This window comes from Pteropus alecto, unplaced genomic scaffold (genome assembly GCF_000325575.1).
Source record: "Pteropus alecto unplaced genomic scaffold, ASM32557v1 scaffold146, whole genome shotgun sequence".
In the NCBI taxonomy this organism is placed as follows: Eukaryota; Metazoa; Chordata; class Mammalia; order Chiroptera; family Pteropodidae; genus Pteropus; species Pteropus alecto.
In genome coordinates, this window is record NW_006442107.1 from 31,837,379 (window position 1) to 31,865,354 (window position 27,976).

General features: G+C 36.5%; 1 protein-coding gene across 1 annotated transcript in view; it reads left to right on the top strand.

Annotated features, from left to right (window-relative positions):
* PTPRM (protein tyrosine phosphatase, receptor type M) overlaps nucleotides 1–27,976 on the top strand; it is a 705,638-nt gene that overhangs the window by 539,492 nt on the left and 138,170 nt on the right. The window contains exons 15-17 of the mRNA XM_006920073.3: nucleotides 15,629–15,780; nucleotides 19,396–19,470; nucleotides 24,376–24,563. Coding sequence (XP_006920135.2) covers nucleotides 15,629–15,780; nucleotides 19,396–19,470; nucleotides 24,376–24,563 — 415 coding nt within the window. The remainder of the gene's footprint in view (nucleotides 1–15,628; nucleotides 15,781–19,395; nucleotides 19,471–24,375; nucleotides 24,564–27,976) is intronic.

Consider the following 27,976-nt stretch of genomic DNA (forward strand, 5'->3'; position numbering starts at 1 on the left):
CCCCAAACACACCCACACACACACACACACACACACACACACACACACACACACAAAATAAATAGCCAGAAAGGCTAAATTATTTGCTTTTCATGTTTTTATTGAAAGTAAGAACCTTTCACTACCAGTGTACCAAAGTAATAAAATCTAGTTTGTTTTGATATCTTTATCTGTAAAAAAGAGAAACTTACTAATTCAGAATCAGAGGTAAAGATTTTTAAAGTGTGATTTTTGTTTTTACATTTTTCTGCAGAGAAAGCGGTATTTTTGGCAATAATGTAATAATCGCTTAAGATAAGTTGATCGGAAAATCTAGGTCTGTGTTGGGAAGAATAGTTGATAGATAAATAGGTGTTTCAGAAAGACGAAATGGTCAAATGATCATAGGAATGCCCATAAGCACTAAAATATTAAAATTCTAGACACTGATTCAATGCCTTTGTATTAGTTTCCTATTGCTGCTGTAACAATTTCTATAAGCTTAATGACTAAAATGACACAAGTTATTATCTCACGGTATGTAAGTTAGAAGTCCAACAAAGGTCTCACTGGGCTCAAATCAAGGTGTCAGCAGGGTGTTCCTTTCTGGAGACTCTAGGGGAGGATCTATTTTCTTACCTTTTTCAGTTTCTAGAGATCACCCACATTCTTTGGCTTGTGGCTCCTTCTTCTGTCTTCAAAACCAGCAAGGGAGATTGAGTCCTCATACCACATCTCTCTGATCTATTGTTCTGTCACTTAAGTGTCCTATGATTACATTGGGCTACCCAGATAATTTAGGATAATCTTCCTACTTTAAGATCAGTTGATTAGCAATCTCAATTTCATCTGCAGCATTAATTCCCTTTCCCATATAATCTAACATATACTCACAGGTTCTGGGAATAAGAGGTGAACATCTTCGATGGCCATTCTGCCTAGTGAATGAGATCTGGATCCTAGCACATGGGGACATCCTGTCCTGGGTTAAAGCTAGTGCTTCTGGAGCAATCTCTTTTAGTTGCTATGTTCCATGCAGGTTGTTAGAGCCCTGAAAGAAACAGGTTGTTTTTGCTTCTGAATAAATTTATCAGCAACCACATTTTAAACATGAAATTGAATGATTTTTAAAACTTTCATCCTATATGTTTATGAGCTTTCTGGATAATTAGCTGTGCTAATCCAAGGGGTCACCTGGATTTTATGATAATGTCACTGTTTAAATTAAGATACAGAATATGCAATTTTCTTGTTTATTGAGCTCTGATTTCCCTATGTACTGACACCAATGACTTGCTCTGTTTTTATTAGACAGAGGCAGTCTAATTTTTTAGTGAGCTTAACAAACTTCGTAAAGAGGAAACTGGAGGTACTATTCCAATATGACATACATTAAAAATTCCTCTCTCACTTGTATTTATAGTCTGATAGAGGATCGACGGTATACCAATTTAGTCTTGCTGCAGAGTGACATTTTTGAAACCATTAAATTTCAAGATAATGTGCACACACAGAATTCAGCAACATAAGCTGACTGAGCGGGACTCACAATCATTAATGTTACTTTATTCCCATTTTGTTCTGTTGTGGATTGTACCTGTTTCATATTTTTTGTGTCATCACTGATTCCCATCCCTCTGGGTTCTTATTGCCCTAAAGTGAGAAATAAAACTAGACAAAATATTACTAAGGATGACAGATACTGCATCTATTATTTTTACTGCTGATTTTTTTAGTGTTTATAAATTTTCAGCTGGTTTGGGAAATTACCTTAGGTGCTCATATGAGCTGTAAGTTATTCCCTAGTGGAGGATGTTTTTGTCAGGAGGGCTCTATCTACAGATGGAGCTTGGAGAGCAGAATGTATATGCATTTCTTGGTCATTGCTGCAGCATGTGTTCAAAGTAGCCCAGCTTAAAACAGCATCAAATAGCAGAGCGAAGTTCTCACCCTTGGGGCACATGAGCCAAATGTAGAGTAAGCGGGGAAATGGGGACAAGTGGGGCTCACAGGGAATTTCTCCTTGGTAGAAAAGATAACCGAGGGGAGTAGGGAAGATACCCAAGCACATAGGTAAAAATGAAGGAGAGTGATAATTAAATGCATTTCAGGATTAGTCCAAAGGGTTTCTTCCAAGGCTGTTATATGAATAATGTTAAATTCAAGTTACCCCAAAAAAAAAATTTTTTTTTTAAATTTCTCTACATCCTTTAAAAGAAAACAAAGATGAAATATCTATATCCATGAACCAGTTTTGTGTTTTCAACTACAAGGATCCTTTTCATTCTTTCCACAAATTTAAAAGCTGACACCATGGGATTAAGCTGTGGCAAGTGTGTATCTGAGCCAGCAACCTTCAGAGTCCTTAGGTGTGCATCAGTCATTGTCTGTCTGTGTCTCTCACACACAATGATGTTCATTAAGTATTTTTTATGATCAGAAAATGAGGTATTATGGTTAATCAGAATAATAGGAAAAAACAGAAATATTTTTTAAGGGCCAGACACAGTTCTAGGACAGGATACATAGCGAACAGAAGAGGCAAAAAGTCCTGCTCTCATCCAGCTGACATTAACATTTGTCTAGAAGCATAGTAAAATAGCTATTGGATGAAAATAAAAACAACGGCTCTCAAAACAGATATGGATAATGCTTTCTAATCAGAGGTCCTTTTGAAATTCGAGAGTGAAGAAAAGTTTCCTTTTAATCTAACACTGTACTATTAAAAAGATTTAGGTACTTGGGCTTCCTCCAGAAAATAGGAGGCTCTATTCTTAATTTTGTTAATTCCAAAAAATAAAAGTAGTTTTATATATGTTATTGAAATTATTTTTGTTTTCACATGTTGATTTAACATGAGTCTATGACTTTTGTTCCAATAAATAACATAAGGATCCCAACCTCCTTATTTATTGTAACTCATGATAATAATAATGATTATGGTCAGTCATATAAAAGATATGTGTCATATTTTGAAGTGATCCTAGATTGTAAAACATGTAATTTCAACTTGTTTTGAAAGTCAGCCTTTTCTAAATATTTCATTTTCAACATTCAAGTTTGAGAAAGACATTTTTTTTAACTGTGTGTAATATAACTCTAATTTGAGCCTCTTCAACATGAAATGCACATGGTTATCTATGCGTACGTACATGTATACAAAGAGAGAGGCTGACAGCTATTTGCCTAAGAGATCCACATGGTTCTTTGCTTCTGTTGCCCTGGCGTGTGTTCATTTTCAGACACTCTGACTTGCCAATGAAGCATTTGAGGTCATCTTTGCCACTAGGTTACCCATTGTAAAGCTGCAAACTAAAGTGATATGTTAATAAAATCTGCCCTCACTTCTCAGTTGCAGGGTAGAAAGGTAAATGTCCAAGCTCGCCTTCCAGTCTTCCTTGAGCCACATTGGCCAATCATTTTATCTGATCACATGGTCAAGAGGTAAACTCTGAAACACAGACCTAACAAAGATCAAAATCCTAACTTGTCTTAACATGAAACTACATTCTTTGTGATAAACACATGCCATATTCACTAGCCAATGAAAACCAAAAGCAGCTGGATAGGTAATGAGTACACTTCATAGTGCTGTGTGTTTAAGAAGCTGGTTGAATAGATTTCTTAAGTGACGATAGAGTTAGCAGCAATGTTAGAAGAACACTCTTACCTCCATCAACAACTATAAAGTTCCAGCTAGCCTTTATTTTGAGTGTCCAGACTTAAGCAATCAAAGTTTGGTTAGTGACGCCAATGATCATTTCATGCAGATGATTTTATCCAACATCGGAAAGCAATGCCAGATGCCAACAGTTCTATAGCCATGTGGCTTTGGGCAACTTAATGCCACTGTGCCTCAGTTTCCCTCTCTAAGATAGGGAAATAATAGTGATTTACTCACTGGACTGTTGTAAGAATTAAGAGAGTTAATGAACATGAAGGGCCTGGCTTATCTGAAGTTCTACATAAGTTTGTGTATTCTTTTTGTTTTTCTATCAGCTATTTGTCGCTAGTTCGAATTGAAATAATTCAGTGTCAGACCACCGAGGTATTTTCTTAAAATTTTACCTTTAAAAATGTTATCTGGTAATCCTCACAGATCCATCTTTAAGGCGACAGCCTCTTATTCATTTAGGTTTATTAAGCTGGATCGTGGCAATTTAGTATAATATATGCATTCTTTGACTCGACCAGTATCTATTTCATCCCTACTGTGAGAAAAATTAAATACTTCTTTTTGGTTCCAGCATCTACCCCAGTCCTTAATTAAATCTAAGCACACTCTTAATTTTAGAGGCCAATACCAAAAATTCATTTGCCTTTTCATACTTATATCTCCATGGGACACAAATCCTCAAGTTTTGCCATCCCTATAGAATTTTAAATGACAGATAACTTAAAAATGAAGACAACTTTTCTGCAGCCAACAGCTGACCTTCAGATCAGCGCTACTAAGTCATTTTTCAGACATGATCTTTGTTGACATGACCCAGGGTCTCTGATAGATGTGGGAGAGGGAGCAGTCATGCTCTTTGGTGAACGATGGTCTATAATCCTGAATTGCAATAAACTAGGAATGTGATTAGTGTCAACCGAAGATCATCATCACCAATTCAGCATCAACAAGAGTAACCATTTGTGGGGTGTGGTGAGGCTTTACTCAGTGAAAACAGTTAACCTGTTAAATATCTCAGCTGTGGTACAGCTAGGCTATGAAACAGCTCAGTCAAAGCAGCTGGGGCAAGGCAGCTTGGGCGAAGCATCTTGGGTGTTATAGCTCCAGCCCTGGTGTTTCAGCTCTAGCCAGAGAAATACGGTCTTTGGTGGAAACTGAAAGTACACTCTTTGTGGCAGAAGCAAAGCTGGCTTATATAGAGAAGAGTGCCTGTTCTCGGTCCTGATTAATCCATTTCTGTGGAAATGAGCACTTCAAATCCTCACAGTTTGCTTGGTCCAAATAGCATCATCCTGATTGGTCAGTGAAGATTAAAATGAGGTTATAGCAGCACAACTCCAATCAGCTGAGGCAGATCTTCAGCCCATTGGTTGATTTATAAGCCTAGGAGCTCTTTTATAAGGGTCAGCTCAGATGGCAGAAACATCATGCAGGAAGTGGCTAACTCGATGCAGCTTTCCCTAAAGCACAGAGAGCATGAGAGGTCCTTGTTTAACAATAACTACTAAACTCTGTTCATAAATTTGAGCCCAGTTAGCCACCAGCAGTCCTTCTTAAGAGGCACGTTCATTCTAGGGGTTGACACTAGGGTCCATGCTGAGGTTGATCTTTGGATTTCTTCTTCTTGAATCTGCATGATTACCCATGGCAAACATGCCCTTTTATCCTGATCCTCTCACAATTGTGACTCACGTTGATTTCAGAGAGGAAAATAGGAGAGGAGTTATTCCTGCTTTCCACCCAATCCTGCTGCACTTGGGTCTCCTAATGGCAGCCATCTGTCCTGCAGCTCTTCCTTTCATCAGACACATTACTGAAGACTTACTTCTTCACCGTGTTTTCTTTACTGGTTCTGGTTCATATCTGTCATATAGATAATAACTTACCAAGAAGCTTACTTCTATTTTTCTCACCCCCATTCCCCCATTTTTATTTTTACACTAGGAAAGAAATTTAATAGAAATATTGGAATATAATAAGCATGAAGGACCATCCCTTTAATTTGAATTCATCCCACGTTTCTCTCCTTTCCCATTTTTGTTCTAGTTTGGAGATTTAAAGTTGTAACTACTTTTTTCTCCCTCTAATTTTTTTCTAGGTAGTATTGCATTTAATTTTATTTTTTAGAGCAATTTTAGGTTTACAGCAAAATTGAGCAGAAAATACAAGAGAGCAGAGAGTTTCCATATACATTCTGCCCCCAACAGAGACAGCTTCCCCCATTGTCAACATCCTGCACCAGAATGGTACGTTTCTTACAATTGATGAACCTACACTGACATCATTATTACTTAAATTTCATACTTTACATTAGTTTACTCTTGCTATTTGTTGCACATACTATGGTTTTTAACAACTATATAATGACATGTATCCACCACTATAGTATCACACACAGAATAGTTTCACTGCTATAAAAATCCTCTGTGCTCTGCTTAGTCATATCCTCTTCCCTCCTTGGCAAACACTCATCTTTTGACTGTACCACAGTTTTGTCTTTTCCAGAATATCATATAGTTGGAGTCATATAATATGTAGCTTTTTCAGATTGGCTCCTTTCACTTAGTAATATGCATTTAAGTTTCGTCCATGTCTTTTCGTAGCTTGATAGGTCATTTCTTTTTAGCACTGAATAATTGGTTTCCTATCCAATTATACCCAGGATATACCCCAGTTTATTTATCTAATCACCTACTGAAGGGAGTCTTGGTTACTTCCTATTTTGGGCAATTATGAATACAGCTGCTATAAATTTCTTTATACAGGTTTTTGTGTGGACATAAGTCTTCAACTCTTTTTAGGTAAATACTAAGGAGCATGACTGCCAGATTGTATGGTAAGAATACGTTTTATAAGAAACTGCCATACTGTCTTCCGAAGTGGCTGTACCACTTTGCATTTCCACCAGCAATGAATGAGAGTTCCTGTTGCTCCACATCCTCACCAGCATTTGGTAGTGTCAGTGATCTGGATTTAGGTTATTCAAATAGGTGCATGATGGCATCTTGTTATTTTAATTTGCATTTCCTTGATGACATATGATACAGAGCATCCTTTCATAGACTTTTTGCCATCTATATATCTACTTTGGTGAGGTATCTGTTAAGATCTTTTGACCATTTTTTAATCGAGTTGTTTTCTTATTGAGTTTTAAGAGTTCTTTGTATATTTTGGATAACAATTTTTTTATCAGATATGGCTTTTGCAAATATTTTTACTCAGTCTGTGACTTGTCTTCTCATTCTCTTGTGTCTTTCACAGAGCAGAACTTTTAAAATTTTTATAAAGTCGAACTTATCAATTATTTTATTCATGGATCATGCCTTTGATGTTTTATCTACTAAATCATTGCCAAAGACCAGGTCATCTAATTTTCTCTTTTGTTATCTTCTACTTAACATGTTTTACATTTAGGTATGTGACCCATTTTGAGTTCATTTTTATGAAGGATGTAAAGTCTGGTGTCTATATTCTTTTTTTTTTTTTTTGCATGTTTGATGTACCATTGTTTCAGCACCATTTATTGAAAAGACTATCTTTTCTCCATTGTATTGCCTTTGCTTTGTCAAAAATCAGTTGACTGTATTTGTATCTATCTCTTTCTGGACTCTATTCTGTCTCATTGATCTATTTGTCTGTTTTTTCACCTGTACTACACTGTCTTGATTATTATAGCTTTAAAGTAAGTCTTGAAGTCGTGTAATATCAGTCTTCTAAGCATCAATATCATGTAGGCTAGTCTAGGTCTTTTGTATCTCCATATAAGCTTTAGAATCATTTTGTTGCTATTCACAAAATAACTTGCTAAAATTTTGACTGAGATTACATAGATCAAGTTGGGAAGCACTCATATCTTGATAATATTGTTTTTCTATCCATTAATTACCACTACATTTATTTAGTTCTCCTTTGATTTCCTTCATCAGAGTTTTTCCTCATGTAGATCTTATACATATTTATTAAATTTGTACCTAAGTAGTTCATTTTGGGGAATGCTAATATAAATGGCATTGTGTTTTTTATTTAAAATTCCATTCCTATATATCACTACTGGTATGTAGGAAAATGATTGATTTTTAACCTTGCTATGCACCCTTAATTATGCAGTCTTGCTATAAATGCTTGTCAGTTTTAGGAGCTTTTTTTGTAAATTCTTTTATATTTTATAAATAGACAATCATATCATCTGCAAACAAAGACAATTTCATTTCTTCCTTCCTAAACAGTGTACCATTTCTTCTTGTCTTACTGCGTTAGCTAGGGTTTCCAGTATAATGTTGAATAGAGATAGTGAGAGGAGACATCCTTGCCTTATCCCTGATCTTAGCAGGAAAACTTTGTCTCCCACCATTAAGTGTATGATGTTAAATGTACGTTTTTTGTAGATGTTCTTTATATAGTTGAGGAAATTCCACCTCTATTCCTAGTTTGTTAAGAGCTTTTTCTTGTGAATGGGTATTAAGTTTTGTTACATATTTTTTTTTTCTGCATCTGTTGATATCATCATGTGATTCTTCTTTAGCCTGTTGATGTGATGGATTGTATTAGATGATGTTTGGGTGTTTAACCAGCCTTGTATACCTGAAACAAATCCCACTTGGTCCTTATATGGAATTCTTTTTATACTTTATTGGATTCAATTTGTTGAGGACTTTTATGTCTATGTTCATGAAAGATATTGACTATAGTTTTTTTTTGTAATCTCTCTGTTTTATTTTTGTATTAGAGTAATTATGACCTCATAAAATTAGGAGGTATTCCCACTGTTTTGATCTCCTGGACGAGATTGTAGAGAGCTGGTATAATTTCTCCCTTAATGTTTGGTACAATTCACCAGTGAACCCAGCTAAGCCTATTGCTTTCTGTTTTTGAGGGTTATTAATTATTGATTCAATTTCTTTAATAGAAATAGGCCTATTCATACTGTCCATTTCTATTTATTTGGCTTTCGACAGATTGTGTCTTTCAAGAGATTGATCTATTTCATCTAAGTTATCAAACTGTGGTTATAGAATAGTAAATAGCATTTATTTAATATCCTTTTAATAACCATGAGATCTGTAGTGATGTCCTCTTTTGTTTCTGATTTTAGCAATGTGTGTCTTCTCTCTTTTTTCCTTAGAGAGCTTGGCTAGACGGTTATCAATTTTATTGATATTTCCAAAGAACCAGCTTTTGTTTTTATTAATTTTCTCTGTTGATTTTCTGTTTTTAATTTTATTTATTCGTGCTCTAATTTTTATTATTTCTTTAATTCTGTTTACTATGGATTTAATTTGCTCTTTTTATCCTTAGATGGAAGCTTAGATTATTTATTTTAGCTATTTATTCCCTTCTAATATTTTGATTCAATGCCATAAATTTCTCTCTGAGCACTTTTTGTTGCATGTCAGAAATTTTAATAAGTTTTATTTTTATTTTCATGTAGTTAAAACTATTTCTTAAAATTTTCCTGAAATTTATTCTTTGACTCATGTGTTAAGAGGGGTACTGTTTAATCTCTACATATTGTGGTATTTTCCAGCTATATTTCTCTACTGATTTTTAATTTAATTCAATTATGGTCTGAGAGCATACATTACGTGGTTTCTATTCCTTTGAATTTTTAGAGTGTGTTTTATGGCCCACAATGTGGCCTATCTTTGTGAATGTTCTCTGTGAACTTAAGAAAAATGTGGATTCTAGTATTTTCAGGTGAAGTATTCCATAGATGTCAATTATATCAAGTTGATTGATGACGTTGTTGAGTTCAACTATGTTCTTACTGATTTTCTGCCTTATGGATCTGTCCCTTAGTGATAGAAAGATGTTGAGGTCTCCAAATATTGTAGTGCATTCATCTATTTCTCCTTGCATTTCTATCAGTTTTGTCTCATATAGTTTGATGCTCTGTTGTTAAGCATACACACATTAAATTTTGTTACATCTTGGAGAATTGGCCCCTTTGTCATTATGTAATGCCTTTCTTTGTCCTGATACTTTTCCTTGCTCTTATATCTGCTGTGAAATTAATATAGGTATTTCTGCTTTCTTTTGATTAATATTAACATACTGGATCATTTTCTATCTCTTTACTTTTAATCTATATGTATCTTTATTTTTAAAGTGGGTTTCTTGCTGACAACATATTAGCCAGGTCTTGTTTTCTGATCCACTCTTATAATCTCTGTCTTTTAATTAGTGTATTCAGACCATTGACTTTTAAAATGATTATTTATATAATTAGATTACTTTCTACCCCATTTTTTTTAGTGTTTTCTATTTATTAACCAGCTTTTATGTCCCTATGTTTGTCTTCCATCTTTTATCTGCCTTTATGGTTTTAATTGAGCATTTTATATCATTCCATTTTTTTCTCCTTTCTTGAAGTTTCTTTTTTTTTACTTTTTTCAGTGTTGCCGTAGAGTTAGCAATATACATTTACCACTAATCCAAGTCCATTTTTGAAAAACACCATACTGCACCACAAATAGTTTTAGTTTATAATAACAAAGTATTTTTAATTTCTCGCTCTTGTTTCTTTTATCATTGCTGTCATCCATTTCACTTATATATAAACTATAATCGTCGAATATATTGTTGCTATTATTATTTTGAACAAATTATCTGCTAGATCAATTAAGAATAAGAAAAATAAAAATTTTTATTTTACTTTCCCTTATTCCTTTTTTAATGCTCTTCTTTTCTTCATGTAGACCCAGATATCTGACTTATGTCATTTTCCTTCTTTCTGAAGAACTTCTTTTAACATTTCTTGCAAGGCAGGTCTATTAACAACAAATTACCTCAATTTTTGTCTGAAAGGAAAGTATTTTTCTACACTTCTGAGGGATAATTTCATAGGACACAGAATTCTAAGTCAGTGAGGGTTTTTTTCCTCTCAATGTTTTAAATATTTTACTCCATTCTGTTGCTCATATGATTTCTGAGGAGAAAGATAAGTCTTATCTCAGATTCTCTTTAGGTAAGGTATTTTCTCTCTCTGGATTCTTTCAAGAGTTATTATTTATCTTTGTGTTTCTGAAGTTTGAATATGATATGTCTATGTAGAGATTTTTGGTGTTTCCTTCTTGGTGTTTTCTGAGCTTCTTGGATACGTGTTTTGGTGTCTGAGATTAATTTGGGTGGGGGGTGGATCTCAGTTACTATTGCTTGAAATATTGCTTCTATTTCTTTCTTCTCCTTTATTCACTACACGTATGTTACACCATTTATAGTTATCCATTGGTTTTGGATTATTCTTTTGTTTATCTTTTTTTTTTTCCTTTGCTTTTTAGTTTTGAAAGTTTCTATTGTGACATTCTCAAGCTCAGAGATTCTTTCCTCAGCCATGCCCACTGTACTAATGAGCCCATCAAAGGAATTCTTCATTTTTGTTGCAGCGTTTTCTCTAATTTTTTCCTAGCATATTTTTCTGATTCAATCTTAGAACTGCCATCTCTACTTTTGTTATTCATCTGTTCCTCCATGTTGACTACTTTTCTCATTAGAGCTCTCAGCATATTCAGCATAATTTTTTTAAATTATCAGTCTGATAATTCCAACATTCCTGTCATATCTAAGTCTGATTCCAATGCTTGCTTTGTCTCATCAAATTGTGGGGATTTTTTGCCTTTTAATATGCCTTGTAATTAACTATTGAAAGCCAAATTCAATGTACCGAGTTAAAGAAACTGCTGTAAATAGGGCTTTAGTATTGTGGCATAGTAAGGTATGAGGGACGGGAAAGCATTCTATATTCTTATGATTAGGTCTCAGTCTTCTAGTGAACTTGTGTCTCTGGACAATGACCTTCACAAGTGCTTCCCATTCATCTCCCTTGGATGGAACAGAATAGCTGAAGGGATCTGGAGTTGGGTATTTCCCTTCCTCCAGATTAGTCTCTGATAATACTCCAGCAAGTTAGGTTCTAGTAAAAAGTTTTTCTTGAGGGCAAGCCCTTTTAAGAAACATAGGATGCTCTGGGTGTATTTTTAAATGGTTACTTTCCCCATCCTTCTGACAGAGGCCCTAGGGGATTCTTTTTCTTCAATCTTTACTGTGAGGATCCCATAGGGCTCCTGGAGGTCCTCCTAAGACTGGACCCCTTGGAGTTTATAACTCTCATTTGTCCACATTGACCTCCAGTAATACATCAATTACGATTTAGGTTTTTCTACCCCATGGATTTCTACCCCAGAGATTTCTGCCCATGGATTTCTGGTCAGGTGAGTTGTGATTCTCTGTATCCACCTGTTTGTTTCTGTAATTGGAGGCGGGGGGAGAGGTTTGTCCTGTGACCTCAATTATCTGATGAATCTAAGAAGAGTTGTTGATTTTTAGTTTGTTCTGCTTTTTATTTGTTGTTAAGACAGAGCGATGACTTTCAAGCTTCATCCGTTTTTTGGTTTTGGTAGGAATTTTTTTTTTATTTATTTTTTATTACTAAGGGCCTTTGAGATTCATGTAGTACAAGTTTGGATATTTGTGGTCAAAATAGTTAAACCATTTCTTAAAAATCAAAATGGAAAATAAATTTACTTGTGTCTTTAGATAAGATTGCAAAGAAAATTGCTTCCACTTTATGAGTTTCCCTGCACAAAACACTTTATTTCATTAAGTTCACAAAGTTTTTCTGACAGTTTTCAAAGTTTACACTTAAAAAAACAGATCTGAAACCCCAAGCCCATAGGATAAATAGAGCAAAAGAGAAAGAGAAAACTCGAATTTATTGAGTTATTCTCAACCCTCAATTCCAAATCTAAACTTCCTCAACTATCTGTAATTATGTACTACAGCATTTAGTGTGTATATGAACAAATGAAGATCCCAAGCAACAACTCAAAATCTTCATAACCAGGCAAGGTACTTTTGATAAGTAGGTTATAAAAAAATTCTCCTTATTAATGCTTTAGTATGACAATGATTAATTTAATTAACAAGCATATTGGATGTCACCTGCTTTTTGTAAAGCATTGGCTAGGTATTAGTAAATTAATACTACTTTTTCAAAGCATAATATTTAGTTATGGAGTGATAGAGTATTTATACTTGAAAGCAATTTGGTGATATTCATAATGTAACTGTAAGGAAATGTAAATTAATGAATTACTTTACTAGAGATAGCACATTGTTCTAGAAATATCTCTAGAGAGATCTGGGGTGCAATCCCACTCCACCATTTGGACAAGTTGCCTAACATCCTTGAGACTCATTTCCCTCATGCGTAAAACAGGAAGAAAGAACAGCTCTTACAAGTTTACTAGGATTAAATGAGATGACATTTATAGAGTACTGTCATATAGTAGTTGTGTATTATATATTAGTTTCCACTCTTTTCCATTACAATACAATTTTCTAAGTGCTGTTATTAATGGAGAGCAGAAGTGTCCACAAACCTGCTTTGTTTGGGCCACATTGTAGTTTGTTTTTTAAATTTGAATTCTTTAACGACACAAAAGAGTTCACGTAATATCTGGATTTCTCGTTTCTCCTGAAATTTACAATGTCTAGGACCTCCATAGGGCATCAGTCTGTTGGAGCAGAGTCGCTGTTTCTTCCTTCCATTTCTCCAGTCTCCACCACTCCTTATCGTCTTACACCTACTTCACTCACTTATGTAATCTATCTGGCCCTGGTGAGATATTTGTGTTTGTGACATTTGATGCAAATAAAGTTGTGGTGAAAGTTAAGGTTAATGCAGAAAGGCTTGCTGGGAACATTGTGAGCTGGACTTTGAAGAAGATTCATGGACATAGAACACGTGCTTAATGGCCATGAGCTTAAAGCTGTTTGTCTCTGTCTGGACCACTGTTTGATTTGAACAGGCTCTCATGAGTCCTTAGGGGAGCTTCTTTTGTGCTTAAGGAAGATCACCACCAATGAAGTATGTAACATAACATCACTGAAATTAGTTCAAACATATGGAGGTTCAGAAAGGAGAAAGAGCTTTTCCAGTTCAAGCTTAGCTTATATTGGTGCACACATCCCCTTATCCACCACCACCTCCCACCAACAACACCAGAAACACATTCACTGTCATTTTCTAACCTGTAAGGATTAGAGGAATATAAGCAAGGAAAGACAAAGAGGAAGTCTGATGAACTTGACTTCGCTTTTCTTCATAGCAGAACAAAAAGAAATATTGAGGCAGTTATCTGTATAAATAAGTTTGAGGCAAATCAAAGAAATTCTAGCAAAATGGAAATGTGTTGCCTGAATTATGGAATTAATTATCCCAGTCCGTTAATTCCATGTTCCTGGGGAGACCTGGCCTAAGAATGCTTTTCCAATGAGCTAGTAGATTCAGAAGGGGAGAGAAAGTTTGTCATTGTTACCACAGCTGTGGAGCTTGAGCCTGGTGCTGCCGCCATCCAGAACACCTGTTGAGAACATCCGAACCCAGGCTCTGCCTCTCACACTAGCATGTTGGCTAGAGAAAAGGGGGCTCTGGAAAGACAGTCATGGCCTGCACACTTATGAGGGAGGAATGCCAGTGCCCAGAGGAGCCACATTGGCTTACTTTGCAACTTTAACATTGTTGTAGAAGTTATAGATTATTTTTATTTTTCTGTTTAAAAAGTGTATTTTTCCAACAACTTTTATCAATAAAAAGGGCAACTTTTAATGAAACACTTCTGACTTTAAAGTATGATATTAGAAGATTAACTACAGGCAAGAAAGCATTTGGATTATGTGGCATTTGGAAATGATAATAAAGATTATCCAGATGGTCAAATGTTGTCAGTGCCTTACATGGCATTAGTAATCACCTAATATGGGGGTAATTTTGATTATGTGACCTATTTTAAATTTTACTCTGTCCTAGGTCAATCAGAGTCAAGGTAATTTACTAGAAATAGCTGCCATTTTCTTTTGTAAATGTTGCTAGGTGCTTAGGAAGAATTAAGATATTTGGGGACATAATATTTTTGGTATTATGGTGCCATGGTCCTCTTAAGCCTTCTCACTTTATACCTTCTCTTTGAATGTCTGTAATTCTATTCTTGTCTTCCTTGGGTGCATAAAACAGCTTCCAGTAATAAGAGCTATAAAAATGTGTCTTATCTGTTTATTTGTATGTCAGTTTCCCTTAGGTTTACAACTCTTGTCCAGTTTATATGTGACTTTAGATTATGAACTTTTGGTGGTCAATGAGAAGGATATAGAGGTCAATGTTAAACTGCCTCCAAAAGAACTGGAAATCTCTGTCTTCCTCAGACTTTTGTACTCTCTTCCACTGAGGGAGGGAACAAGGAGACTTACTCCGCTGCTAAATTTTCCAAGGGAGCCAATAACTTGAATTTTTTTGCTTTCTGCTCTGTTGACAAACTTTGATGGGAACTAATTTGGGTTCATTTGAGATTTGGTCCAGTGTCATCTGAGAATTCAGGATATTCCCCTTCGATACTTCTGAGACCTGAGCTCCTCTCTTCTGCGTAGGCTCTGTGTGACAGCCTGCTCCCCTTAGCCACACACTCCAATTATACTTTCTTTACTCCTCGCCTAGCTTTGTTCTTTAGTTCTACCATATGCCTCTTAGATTCATCCTTAGATAATTAGAATTTTGTTTGGCAAATATTTACTAGAGGGATCTACTTTTTGACACTGGATATGGAAATATGGAAAATAATTTAGTAAAAGGTTATTTACTAGAAGCATATCAGTAAATACGTAATGATTCCGTTGTACTGCATCGAAACAGTCATTGGCCATTTTAATTTAGCTTATAGTTGGAAGAACAGAAACTAATGCTTTAGGCTGGCTGTACATTCCTAATATCACTGTGGATTTATTTGAAGATAAGCAGTGGGTGTTTTTCATCTCTGTCTCTCTGCAGCTGGCAGAGAACCTGATATCTAGAAGGCACAATAAATCAGTGTTATGGATGAATACGACTAATTCGACAGAAGTGTCACCTGGTTGTCAGTACACATGGCAACGCCCCATTTTCTATTCATATGCACATCTATATAATGAACTCTTTGTCCTAAGGAAACTAGCCAAGAAGCGGAAGGAGACAATGAGCAGCACCCGACAGGAGATGACTGTGATGGTGAATTCGATGGACAAGAGCTATGCAGAACAAGGCACAAACTGCGACGAGGCCTTCTCATTCATGGACACACACAATCTGAATGGCAGATGTAAGTGCACACATTTCTTGGCTTCTAGTACATCTCAGTGGTTTTCCAGAATTCCAGGTAGTACTGGGGATTAAAAAAGAACAAAAACAAAAAACTCCCGAGAATTGTTAGGCCTTATTGGTTTCTCCGGGACCTTTAAACGATCCTGGAAGCTTCTCCATGTGCCATGGTTTGCTGAGCGAAACAGTATTGTAAAGGTGATGGGGCCAGATGAGAGAGTGCAGTAAGCCACAATTACGTGTCTGTAAAGACTTAGAGAACAGTGACACAAAGCCTCTCACCTCTCTAAGAAGGCACCTGCTTCTCATCATCATTTTTGTTTAGATCCTATTTGTAAGCTAACCAGGTGTGGAATCACACAAGAGAAACCTGTTATAAAACAGTTCACTAAATGGCAGTAACAAGTTAATTGTTTATTTGTTTAGCTGACAGTTTCTGCCTTTATTATAGGGCTATCAGTGGCAATTAATAAGTTAAACTGTATTTCCACTTTACAAGTCTTACACTTCACACCAGGTGGGTAAACCTAGCTCAGCTGATACTGTCTCATACTACCACCTGTGATCCAGGTACAAAGCATTATTTTAGGAAGCTAACAATTACATTGATTTTATGAAATACAAAAAGAACAGTTGTGCCCCTGGTGATCTCAGAGACCAAAAGTAAATCTTGTGGTATATGCCTGACTCTGTGGTTCATGCCCCTGCTGGATTCAAGGTCAGAGGTCTCTTTACCATATGAAATTTATGCCACAGACTGCCACTCACCCTGGCTGTGAATCAGGATGTTAGAGGGCATGGGGATGGAATAAAAGTGCAGCTATCACCATTACTTTTATGCGTTTAATAAAAACGCATGAAAGCTGGAGAACTCCTGACTGAGAAGCTCAGGAATCTGATCTCTGGGGGGAGAGGGCTGATACCAGTCTGTACAGTGAGTGCTTGTGTCTGACCACCCATTTGACGTATTCTGATTCTGTAGCTCTCTCTCATCCACTCCTCCCCTCTCCAGTCACCACACATGCCTGCTCCCATGCCTAGCCTTTATCTTACATTCAGCAAGGCTTTGTAGAGTTCAGTTGCCTATTCCTTTCTGTTTCTGGTGACTATGGTTGTCCACCTATTCCTACTTAGAAGTGCCATATTTATTTATTCTACATGCAAAGCTAGCCCGGTGGAACGGGAGTTCAAGAGACCCAGCTTTGACCCCAGTGGGCAGCCCAGCACTCCTCATCGGTGGCCATTGTTCTTTGACCTCTCCTGTCATTTTCAGTATAAGCGACAGAATCTGTGGTGCTTCAGTACACCACAAACTACATCCCATTTTCTCATAGAATTTTATCTGCTTTTTTGTAGCAAATATTATATTTTTCATTATATATATATATATGTATGTATATTTGGCACTTAACTTCCAAAATAAAGCAACTTATTGTGCAATTGTTTTGGGCTGACATAGGAGAACTCCTTCCCACCATAGACAAGGTTAGAATTTTTGTAGTTACAATTATTTCTTGACTGTCAGTATGAAAGGGACCGCACAGATATATATTCTCACTTATTTTCCAAGATAACCCATTAATATTCTAGATTTTCTATTTCATGGTGAAATTCTTCACGAATAAATTTACTTGGAATTACCTGCCCAAAGAGCAGAGACCTACATAGGTAGTTTCTAGGCTTTTGAAGTTTGAACAACAGGGGATATTTGCCTCTGGACAGGAAATTTAATTTGGGAGTCACTTTTTAAAAAGTGAATGCATCTGTGGAAGTCCAAAACTGCTCATGCAGAGATGGCTACTGCAGAAACCGGCATCAGCTTCCATGGCTTATCTGCCATCAGGCCTTATTTTGTGTCTCCCATCAATAAAGCCAATAGAGGAAACACAGCAACAAGCATTCCATTTTCCCCCCACTCTTTGAGCAATGAGTAGGTCGCATCAAATTCTATCCATCGGGAGTGACCCCAATGGTAAACTTTATCATAATGCTCTCCTAATGCCTTTAAAATAAGAGCAGTTACTGATGGAGGAAAAGTGTACATTAGACCACTAGGCTTCCAGCCCCAAACCTATGACAAGTCTGGGAATATTTGAGATCTTTTAAGGTCGGGAGAAAGTGAGTAGCATTTAGAAATAAGACAATGAGAAATGAGACTAGAGAATTTAAAAATAAGCACGAGCACCTTTATGAGAGCAGGGGATAATCTGTCCACCAAAGCAAATGGGAGCTGTACATAAAAAGGGGGGAAATAGGTATGTAGAGTGGGAATGGGTTTAATTTTTATAATAAAAGGCAAAAGTATTTAAAATATCTCTTTCTAAAAAAGGCAAAAATAAACATAGTTATTTTTATTTGCTTTTATACATTTTCACCAACCACATAAAAACGTCTACAGGTAATAGGCGTTATTCTTGCTGACCTTAGCATGTCTTATAGGTACTCAGGATTTCTGTTCTTATTTTTATCAATTGCTCTTTTTCTTTCCTGGCAGCTTACCATAAACATGCATTAGAAATGTGATACTTCCATATTTTAGAAAAAATATCTTATAAATGACAGGTAGTCTGGGTTCTGGTTCCTGTTCTGTTATTTACTAATTCTGTACTTTAAAAATATAAACGCGAGTAAAACACTGTCCTAAAGGAACTGCCCCAGGAGAGCTAAAATATATAATATGTCATCAGAATAAAGATAACATAGCATGTCCATAGGAATTCGGTAGTTGTTCCCATAATTACAATGATATAATGGGGTCAGGAACTCAGCATCTCATAAATCATATACCTACATCAGAGGAGTTAAGATTCAGACTTACATTTAACCTGCTTGAACACTTAAGCACATTCAAATCATTTATCCTTACAATTTAATGAAATTAAAGTGTTTTTAAAGCACTAATCAATTAAGACATGGAAGCAAGTTAACAAAATAAAAATAGGAAATGCCCACTTTTGATGGAATCAGATAAATTAGATGAGATTGACTTTCTTCTTAATAACAGGAAAGGATAGAAAGTGTAATAGTTAAGTCTTGAGTGTTTCAGAGGAATGTTTCAAATAAAAATAAGTATTTTTATAAGGATTGAAAAGACGAATAGAACAATATATAGGCATGCAGCTTTAAATATAGCACACATGAAACATCACCCTTGCTTTTCTTAGACCCAGTCATAGCATTGTGGAAAGTTCTCTAAATATCCAAAATACAAGGAAGAAGAGTATTTAGCAAGTATTAAAACCATGTGTAGACACATTCTCATACTCCTGGTTGTGAAAAATCAGTTTGGCATAATACTAGAATTTACAAGCAAAGGTTAGAAGTCTAGTGAATTTATAAATTCAAAATGGCAGCTGTGGTTATTGTTTTTTTTTCCTTTCGTTTGTGGGGTAAGAAAAATATTTTAAGTGAGAAAAGAGTGTTTGTTCTCTAAAGTACAAATATTCCCCAGAGACAGCAGGTAATGGTAATATTTACCACACAGACATCAGTAAACCTCCAATGTTTCTTCAGTCAAGTCTACACCAGCCTGGTATCCCTGTGAGTGATCTCAGAGTGCCATATTTTCAGGTATTGCCTCATTACAACTGCTGACTAGCTTTTCTCTTATTTACAGCTGTGTCTTCACCATCATCCTTTACAATGAAAACAAATACACTGAGCACATCGGTGCCTAATTCCTATTACCCAGGTAACAGATTTTTCCATTGTTTCATCTTTTCATAACCCCTCAACAGTCAGATTCAATCAGTTCTCACTTTGCTGTCCATGATGCTTTAGGAGCTTAATATGTTTGATATCTTATAACCCGATGCTTTCTGTGGCTTTCTTTGGGAATAATGGGGGGCCTTTCATCAATCATTTACTGTTCTTTCTCTTTTTACTTTCTCTGCATTGACCTGCTAATGATGTATGACAGACCCATTTGTGCCAACTGCAATTTTAGGTGAGACCATTTCCCTTTATCATAGTTTATTGCAGGTGTAATTTAGAAAGTCAGTGGCCACTCTGTAAGAGACTGGAGTTTTAATTTTATATGATGCAGTGATCGTAAGCAGGACACAGGGTGGTGGGTGGCCTGGGGTAGGGGTGGGGCATAGATAATAAAAAGATTTTCTCCAAACAGTCTCCACTCAGAAAAGGGTTTGCCTCATGCATGTTTAAAATGATACCAAAGGGTTCAAATAAACAATCCCAGCTCCAGTATTCTCCCTTTCTATGTTCTGAATTTAAACTCAGGTCTGATCCCAGGGAAAAAACGCAGTATGTCATTACTCAGCTGTGTACTTCCAAAAGCTGAATTCTGTCCAATGTGACAGTCGTAAAAGTGAAAATAGCTTGTTATTTTCACTTATTGCTAAGCACTAAAAAATTCAATTTCAAAAATAGCATTTTTCTAATTATGCCAAATGTTATGCAGAAAATGATCACAGTAGAGTTTTGGCCCCCTACCCCTCCTCAGAGCCACTGAGGGCACCCCCAGCATTCCAAAGTGTCTGTCACACAGTAGAATTTCAAAGGAGCTGATGTTCTCAACAGTGAAATGACAAGATGGCACTTTATAATCACATGGTTTATTATGTATCAGATGTCACTAAAAATGAAAAAAAAAATGTTAAAAATAAAATGTGGGGCAGAATGCATTGAAAGTATAAAATGTTCCCAGCGGAGAGTTAAAGAAAAAAAATCTTGTTTGTCCAGTGCAAGAAGGGTGAGGAGAAATGTCATTACCTGGCTATGAAATAGCATTACCAAACAAGCATGAGCTGCTGTTGCATTTGAGACGCATATGTAACCAGAGTGTATCACGGCTGTGTTCTCTTTCTACCACTAACAAATGACTTCAAGATATATAACTGTTCATCATAACTAGAGCTCCATCCTCAGCTGTGTGACTTCTGCCTTCTAATTCTCTTTACAAGGGTTTATATCTTTGCAACATAATTTTCCCCCTGTGCTTCTCTTTTCTCTAAGTTGTTATGATTTTTCAAAGAGGGTGATTTTTTTTTCCTTATGGTGTTTTCTGGGCTTAAGCAAATTTGTTGCTTGGGGAAAAAGTGAACTCAGAAGTTTAAGAATGGGCATAAAGTAAAATTTTTGAATTTGCATCATTTTGGTGGCTAACAAAAACAAAACCCACTAAAGCTCTCACCTTTTACTACTAACTATAAGGAGAAAAAGCTGCATTTTTATTCTTTTCCTGAGTGAAGGGCACAGGCTAATCTTAGGCACCAGAACAATGCAATCTACATGCAGATGACATTTGCAGAATCTTTTGATAGGCGAAAATTTGCAATTTCTTTGTGTGCTGTGGCATTCATTCCGCAGTTCTTCTAGTAGATGGTCTGACCTTGGAGGAGCTGTGAGTGGGGAGGGCTGAGACGCCTATTGTCAGAGGGAAGAAAATGTTCAGATTTCTTTCACAGCAGGATTTAGATAAGCTTATTAAACAAATATCGTTTTTCAAAGTCGCTGCTTTGTTATTATGAACACTAATGACATCTTTTAAGTTGGTTAGGCTACTTTACAGAGAGAGAAAAATTTGAACAAACAATTGAAGAAGCAAAAATGATGTACATTGTGAAAAATAAGTCAGCCAGATAGACAAATAACTGTTACCATGTCTAGCTTACATATGTACCAACATAACAAATGATAGTTTTTGGGAACTGTTTCTTCCACATTACTTGGTGCAAATGTGAATCTATATATTGTATAGTAAGGGTTATTGAGGTTATCACGTGGAACTGGAAAGAAGATAAACTGTATAAAATATATCTACATTAAGACAAGAATAAATGCTCATTGTGACTAGGAGCTTGGCGCAATTAAATCCTCTAATTCCTCCACTTTATAGACTCACAGGCTAAGGTGCCCTAATGTGTAGAGCTTTAGTATGCCTTTACATTATTTTCTTGCAAAAAATATAGAATTTTAGATGGATGGATCAATGGATAGAACCTTCCCTGCCTCAAAAACACAGCATTCATTTCAATTCCAGATCTTTCAGCTGGTTTGTTTAAAATTCAAGGTAGTTGATTGAAGAATATAAGTAGAATTCATTCTTTGCTCTTAGAAAACTGTCAGAACTATTAATGAGAAACTTTATTTCTGATTTCTTCCTAGGCATAACTTTTAATTTTAAAAAAATTGGTGGATAATTCTTAACAAATATAGGAAATTAATGGCAAATGATATGTTTTATCAGCAATAATTCTTTTTTAAGAAGTCAGAGGGAACAGATTAATCACTAATTTGGGTGCAATCAAGAATTTTACTAGTATAGGTGACCTAATTTCATAACAGATATTGCACAAGAAACTTTCTATTCCCTCTTTAATATCTAAGTACTAGATAATAGTACTCTTTTCTTAAATGTTCTTAGTAGTATTTAAATGCTTTAAGACATGTCCACACTAGTGATGAGGCCAAGATGTCACCAGGCAGTGGGAGATGATATATACAATGGCGACAGTGGTTGCAGCTTCCATATGGCTAAAACGTCTTAGCCCTGGATCAAAGCACTGCTCTGTTGCTGGTGTATCCACATAGATGGCCCAAATGATTCATTTAGGGGAAGTTTGGAAGGTCAGTCCACAATGGAGGGCATTTAATTATGTTCATCCCAAAAGGTACAGAACTAAGGGAACGAGAGAGGCACAGGGGGGAAACTAATTAATGTTCCATTTATTTTAGTATAAAGAACAGACCTTCCTGCTGGAGCAGCTAAAAGCTCAATGGATTCAGTACTTCAGCAGGGATCCTGTATCCCGTTTTATGAGCTTGGCTGTTGCCAGCAAGCAAATCTGATGTGAAAATTTCCCAGTTTATTTGTGACTGTTCTAATTAAATGGGAACATAGGAATTTCTAAATGTCAAAGCAAATCCAAATGAAAAAAAAAAAAAGAGTCATAAAATCAACTTGCCACCCTTTTTTATTTTGTCTTTGTGTGTTTAGCCACCTCGTAGTGATCCAGGTGCCATTTCAGCAGCAGCGACATAGCTACACACTTGTGTACCACCTTTCATACCATGCATCCCCAGGTGCTTTGCGATGCAGATAGGAGTGAAGTTCCAAAACCATGCCCAAGCTAACCAAGCGCCCTTGAACTAAATTTCTTTTGGAGCTGAACTTCTCAGTTTAAAAACAAACAAACCCCATAGCTGAATTCTCTGTAGATAAATAATCCGCTAATTTAAAAAAAAAAAAATTTGAACATATCCTTTCTCATGTTTTAATTTTTTTACCTGAAATTAATTTTGACTTAAAAGGTCTCATTTTAAGTGACTTTAGAATTATATTTTGATGAGACACATCCTCAATTATTAAACAGCTAAAGGAATTCAGTATCATAATGAGTTAACCTGTAGAATGTGGAAACTCTTAATGAATAGCACTTTCCTACATAAGACATTTTTAATAGCTACAATTTCTGTAGTTAATTAATCTAATTTGCTAGTAGTCTTCCATTAAAATATAGCCTCTTCAGGCTTATTTGACCAAGTTTTGACATTAATTTTGTAGTACAATTCGGTTGACTTATTCAAGAAATTCAAACGAGAAAATGTGTCGAGTACAAATAAGACTTATTTAGTCATTACTTGGTTCATGGGGGATGAAAAGCAATTATGATTCTATGTTAACCTCCTTTTTGTTATTGAGTGCTTAAATTAAACACTTCCATCCTAACATGATGGGAGAATTGAGGCTTTGCCCTCTGACCACCTATGAATAGAAAACTTAACTGTACAACTGAAGCACAACATAAAAAAATACCTGTAATTATTCACACAGTACTATTGCTTATGCCCTGTTTCCTTTTTCTCCTCCTCTTTTCTCCTGATATGTATCTTCTTAAAAGTGCCAATAAATGGTAAGTTCCCCCATTCACCCCATGGAAAAGGTGTGGAGGGGATGGGAGTGTGTGTCTCATCTGTAGATCCCGACAAAGCCAGCGGGTTCTGCTATGTGTCGGCCTGCATGTTATCTCTGTAGAACATTCCATTTGTGATGTGTTGGTCCACAGTATTTTGTCAAGCTTTCTGATCCCGGAGCATGCAAAGTGACTCATCAAAACAATTCCCTTTTCTTTTTCCCCTTCTCTTGGATTCCATGCATCAAGTCCATATTCTCATTGCTAGCTTTATAAGCCAAACCATTTTGTGCACTTTTATTTTGCTCACAGAACATTTGTACAGAATTTATTTACTTCCTCATACAAACTAGTTAACTAATCTTTGGAAGAAATACAAGACTGGTTTTGCACCAGGCCTTGATGAAGTTTCAGACTGAAACTTCTATAAACTTTAGCACCCAGAGGCTAAAGGGTTCTTATCAACCAGCTTTGTAAAAGCAATATATCGTTTGGACTGCTTTGTAAAAAAAAATAAAAATAAGATTTCTGCCTCATTCCTATCAATATTGCCAATCCCATTTAAATTTCTAAACATTTAACTTTTCTTATTTGCTGAGCCATTGTAGGGATTATCGTAGCTAGAGGTCGAGGGGATGTCAGCAGCCGCTTCTTAGCATTCTCAGCGACTCTGATGTAGTCTGCTGATTCTCCCTCACTTTCTCCGTGCTTTCTTTTCCTAGACGAAACCCACACGATGGCCAGTGACACCAGCAGCTTGGTGCAGTCCCACACTTACAAAAAGCGAGAGCCGACTGACGTGCCCTATCAGACAGGGCAGCTCCACCCCGCCATCCGGGTAGCAGACCTGCTTCAACACATCACGCAGATGAAGTGTGCTGAGGGCTACGGCTTCAAGGAGGAATACGAGGTAAGCACAAGCTTGGCGCCAGGGCTCCTACTCAGCCTTCCTGGGTGTGATGCCCAGGCCTGGGCTCCCGACTCACTCAGCCAGCAGGTGGGGCCCCGGGCACTGCCAGAAGGGGACCGGGTATTTCAGCCAGGGATCCATTTCTCCCTGGCAGTGAGATGTATTACTAGGAAGCGAACATATGTTACATGGAAGAAGGAGGACCGCTTCACCTTTTCCCTTATTCTGCACAAATAATGCAATGAACAGAGGCCTACCAGGCTCTCTTCCCCATTCTCGATCACTCTGTTGACTTTTCCTGTAATTAACAGTGATGTTAAGTCCAAATAATTTTGTAGTAGCTATCTCAGGAAGAAACTGTCCACTTAAAACTATTATAGACCAACCAGCAATGTCATGTGGTAGAGATTAGAGGGACTGGCTAGTGTCAGCTGTTATTGTCCTGCTAGCCCAGAGAGCATGTCGCCATCCTGGGATCTAGTGCAGACAGATTTCAGGGGCATTTCCAGGAGCAATGATATTCTCTTACACTATACAAAATGTAGGGCTCACCCCTTTCACAGCCTCTGTCATTAGCAAATTCTGTTGGAAAGTCATTCAAGAACTGAAAAGAATGAATTGATTTGAAGAGGTCTGCTTCACAGAAGCCCACTATCACTTGGGTGTACATGCAGAGGAGAGGATATCTCTTTTTACCTTATTAAAATTAGTTCACAGTCATTGGTAAAGATAAAGGAACATGCTTAAAATAAAAATAGGATTAGGTCGATATATAGTTTTTTTAATCTTAGAATGTGTTTCTCGTCCTGTATCTATCTGACTAGTTCACAGTTGGAAAACATCTTGTCGGAATGAGCATTTTTGGAATGAGTTTCTACCATCTCTATATCCTATGAGTGTCAACTTTGCTTCTTTCTCCTCTTGGGGGAAACACTCATGATACTTAATTCTATGTCCCAGATGCTGTGTTGCCTTGGGTTTAGCTTCATTTCTCAAGCTTATTGGCCATGCTGCTGCGATGGCTAGTCTTCTTTTAAGACCAGGTATTTTGTCCAACACAAACGAATAGACAGACACACTTTGCTGACATGTGCATCCTCATAGGTTGCCAATAGCCTCAGTTCAGAAGACTGCAAAGCCAAGAAAACTAACTCAGACCAGGCCCCAAGGGTTTGATCTAAGTCCAGAAACATCTTCAGATGAAGTTCTGTATTTTAGCAACCCTGAAATTCTTAGATTTACCTTTAGTGATTTAACTTATAATTCAGTGAAATTGACTGCCTTTGAGTATTTCCTCATGCACTTTTAAAGGCTAGCTTAGAAATTAATAGGATTAAGAGTAAGACTTCTGAAAGCATTGATATCTTATGAAACACAAAATTAGGTTATTGAGAAAATACAAGCCTAATGAACAGAGGTGATGTCTCCATTCTATCCAATATTATGAATGCAGATATTGCTCAAATGTTTATTAAAGATATTAATGTCAAAGAGATTAGTTATGGGCTCAAATAATGATTCATAAAATAACCTGATTCAAATTTTTCATGGACTATTTAAAAATAACTGCCTTGGCACTTCCTGTAACACTATAGATGATATGTATTTGAGAGTATACAAAAAAATATTTCCTAATCAAATATGATTTATAAGTGTGAACTGAAATAGTTTATACTAATTTTAAGCATGTTAAAATGGATGATTCATTGAGTTATTATATTTTGAAATAAAATGTTGTATTAATTATATTTCAAAATACTCTTTCTGATTCTAGTTAGTGGATCAGAGAGGACTGCTTAAAAAATTTATATATCAATTATATCTCGATAAAGCTGGCAGGGAGGGGAAAGTAAATATTTTTAAACACCAAAATCATTATCAATTTAAAAGAAGAAGAAGAAAGGAAAACAATGAAAAAGAATATATACTAGAGAAGAGAGAAGGAACAAGTAGAAAGGTGCTATTGGGAGAAATAATAAATGGAAATTTGTTAGGAATAATCCTATCAGTTAATAATTCTCAGATTATTAAGTGCCTCCAACACTCCTGGGGGGCAGGGTGCTGATGTTGGCAAGAGGACCATAGTGGAACAGATGGGACAGTAAATGAGACATGAGGAGTGATGCTGGAACACGGGTAAACAAACCTGTGCAGTGACTGCCAAGAGAAAGGGACGCCTGATAAGAAGTGTCTCGCCTCAAGCCTGAAACCCCATCTTCCCCATCTTTGTCTGCGTATGTCACTGAATTACAAGCCCACATTTTTTCTGGTGGCACAACCAGGCTGATGGGAATTAAGAGCAATGAAAGGTCCCAGGCTTTGTTTACTCTGCTCTACATTCTCTAACCCCGGGGAATCTTTATTCTAGTTGAATCTGGAAAATCCTCGAGCAGTTATTTTTTTTTAAGTTCTTTTGGCTTTTAGTACCCTAACCAAAGGTACTTTTCTGAACTGCGTTGTGAAGTACCCACCCTTGCCTTTAACTCCACCGAGAATCGGGAGTGTTGTGGCTGCCTGGCATAGTGTGGGTCTTGCAGAGCGAATACTGACAGCCATGGTGGGGATGCAGGTTCTGGCGCCAGACTGCCTGTATTCCAACTCAGCTCTGCTTCCTACCACTGGCTAAGTGAACTTGAGCAACTCACCTAACCTCTTTGGGCCTCAGTTTTCTCAGCTATAAAATGGTATAACTATAGTATCAACCTCATATGGTCGTATGAAGATTAACCCATTTAAGGCATCATAAGTGTTGGAATTGTATCTGACATTCAGTTGACGTGTTAGCTAGTAAAAGAGAAAAATACTAAGTAATAATAAGATCTAAGAACAGAAATTCACACCATGTTCTTTATGTGGAAACTGTCATATTGCGTGGTTTCAGTACATCTCTGTCACCTCTTCTTGCGTTCAGGACTGATATATTAAACCAGTCACTTTCTGGAAAGGGCTCAGTACATTTTTGCTTCAGCTACAGGACTAGGTAATTCCCTTACTATGTATCATATATCATCAAAAGCTCCCAATAAAAAGTAATTTAAATAGATAGGTGGGTTTGATTCTGTGGATAAAGTTTGAGAATTGAGAAAATAAGTATTTTTAAATATATGCTATCATCTTTAATTGCTAAAATATCTAAGTTAGGAAAGTCTTAAGGAATGGTACAACTATAGACCAGAGAATGCTCTTTTTAAAAAAATCCACTGGTGGCAAGGTAGGATTTGGTGAATTTAATTTAACAAGTTGCACTTATAAATTCACCAGAAAATACTAAGCATGTGCTGTGAATCATGGAGCTAGATGCTGGGGACACAGAGAACCATATGCCTTGTCCTCGAAAAGCTCCCTCTGCCGGAGGAAGCAGCCTTGTAGTGGTCGCAATGGATTAAACCCCACAAGAGAGATTTGCATATCTG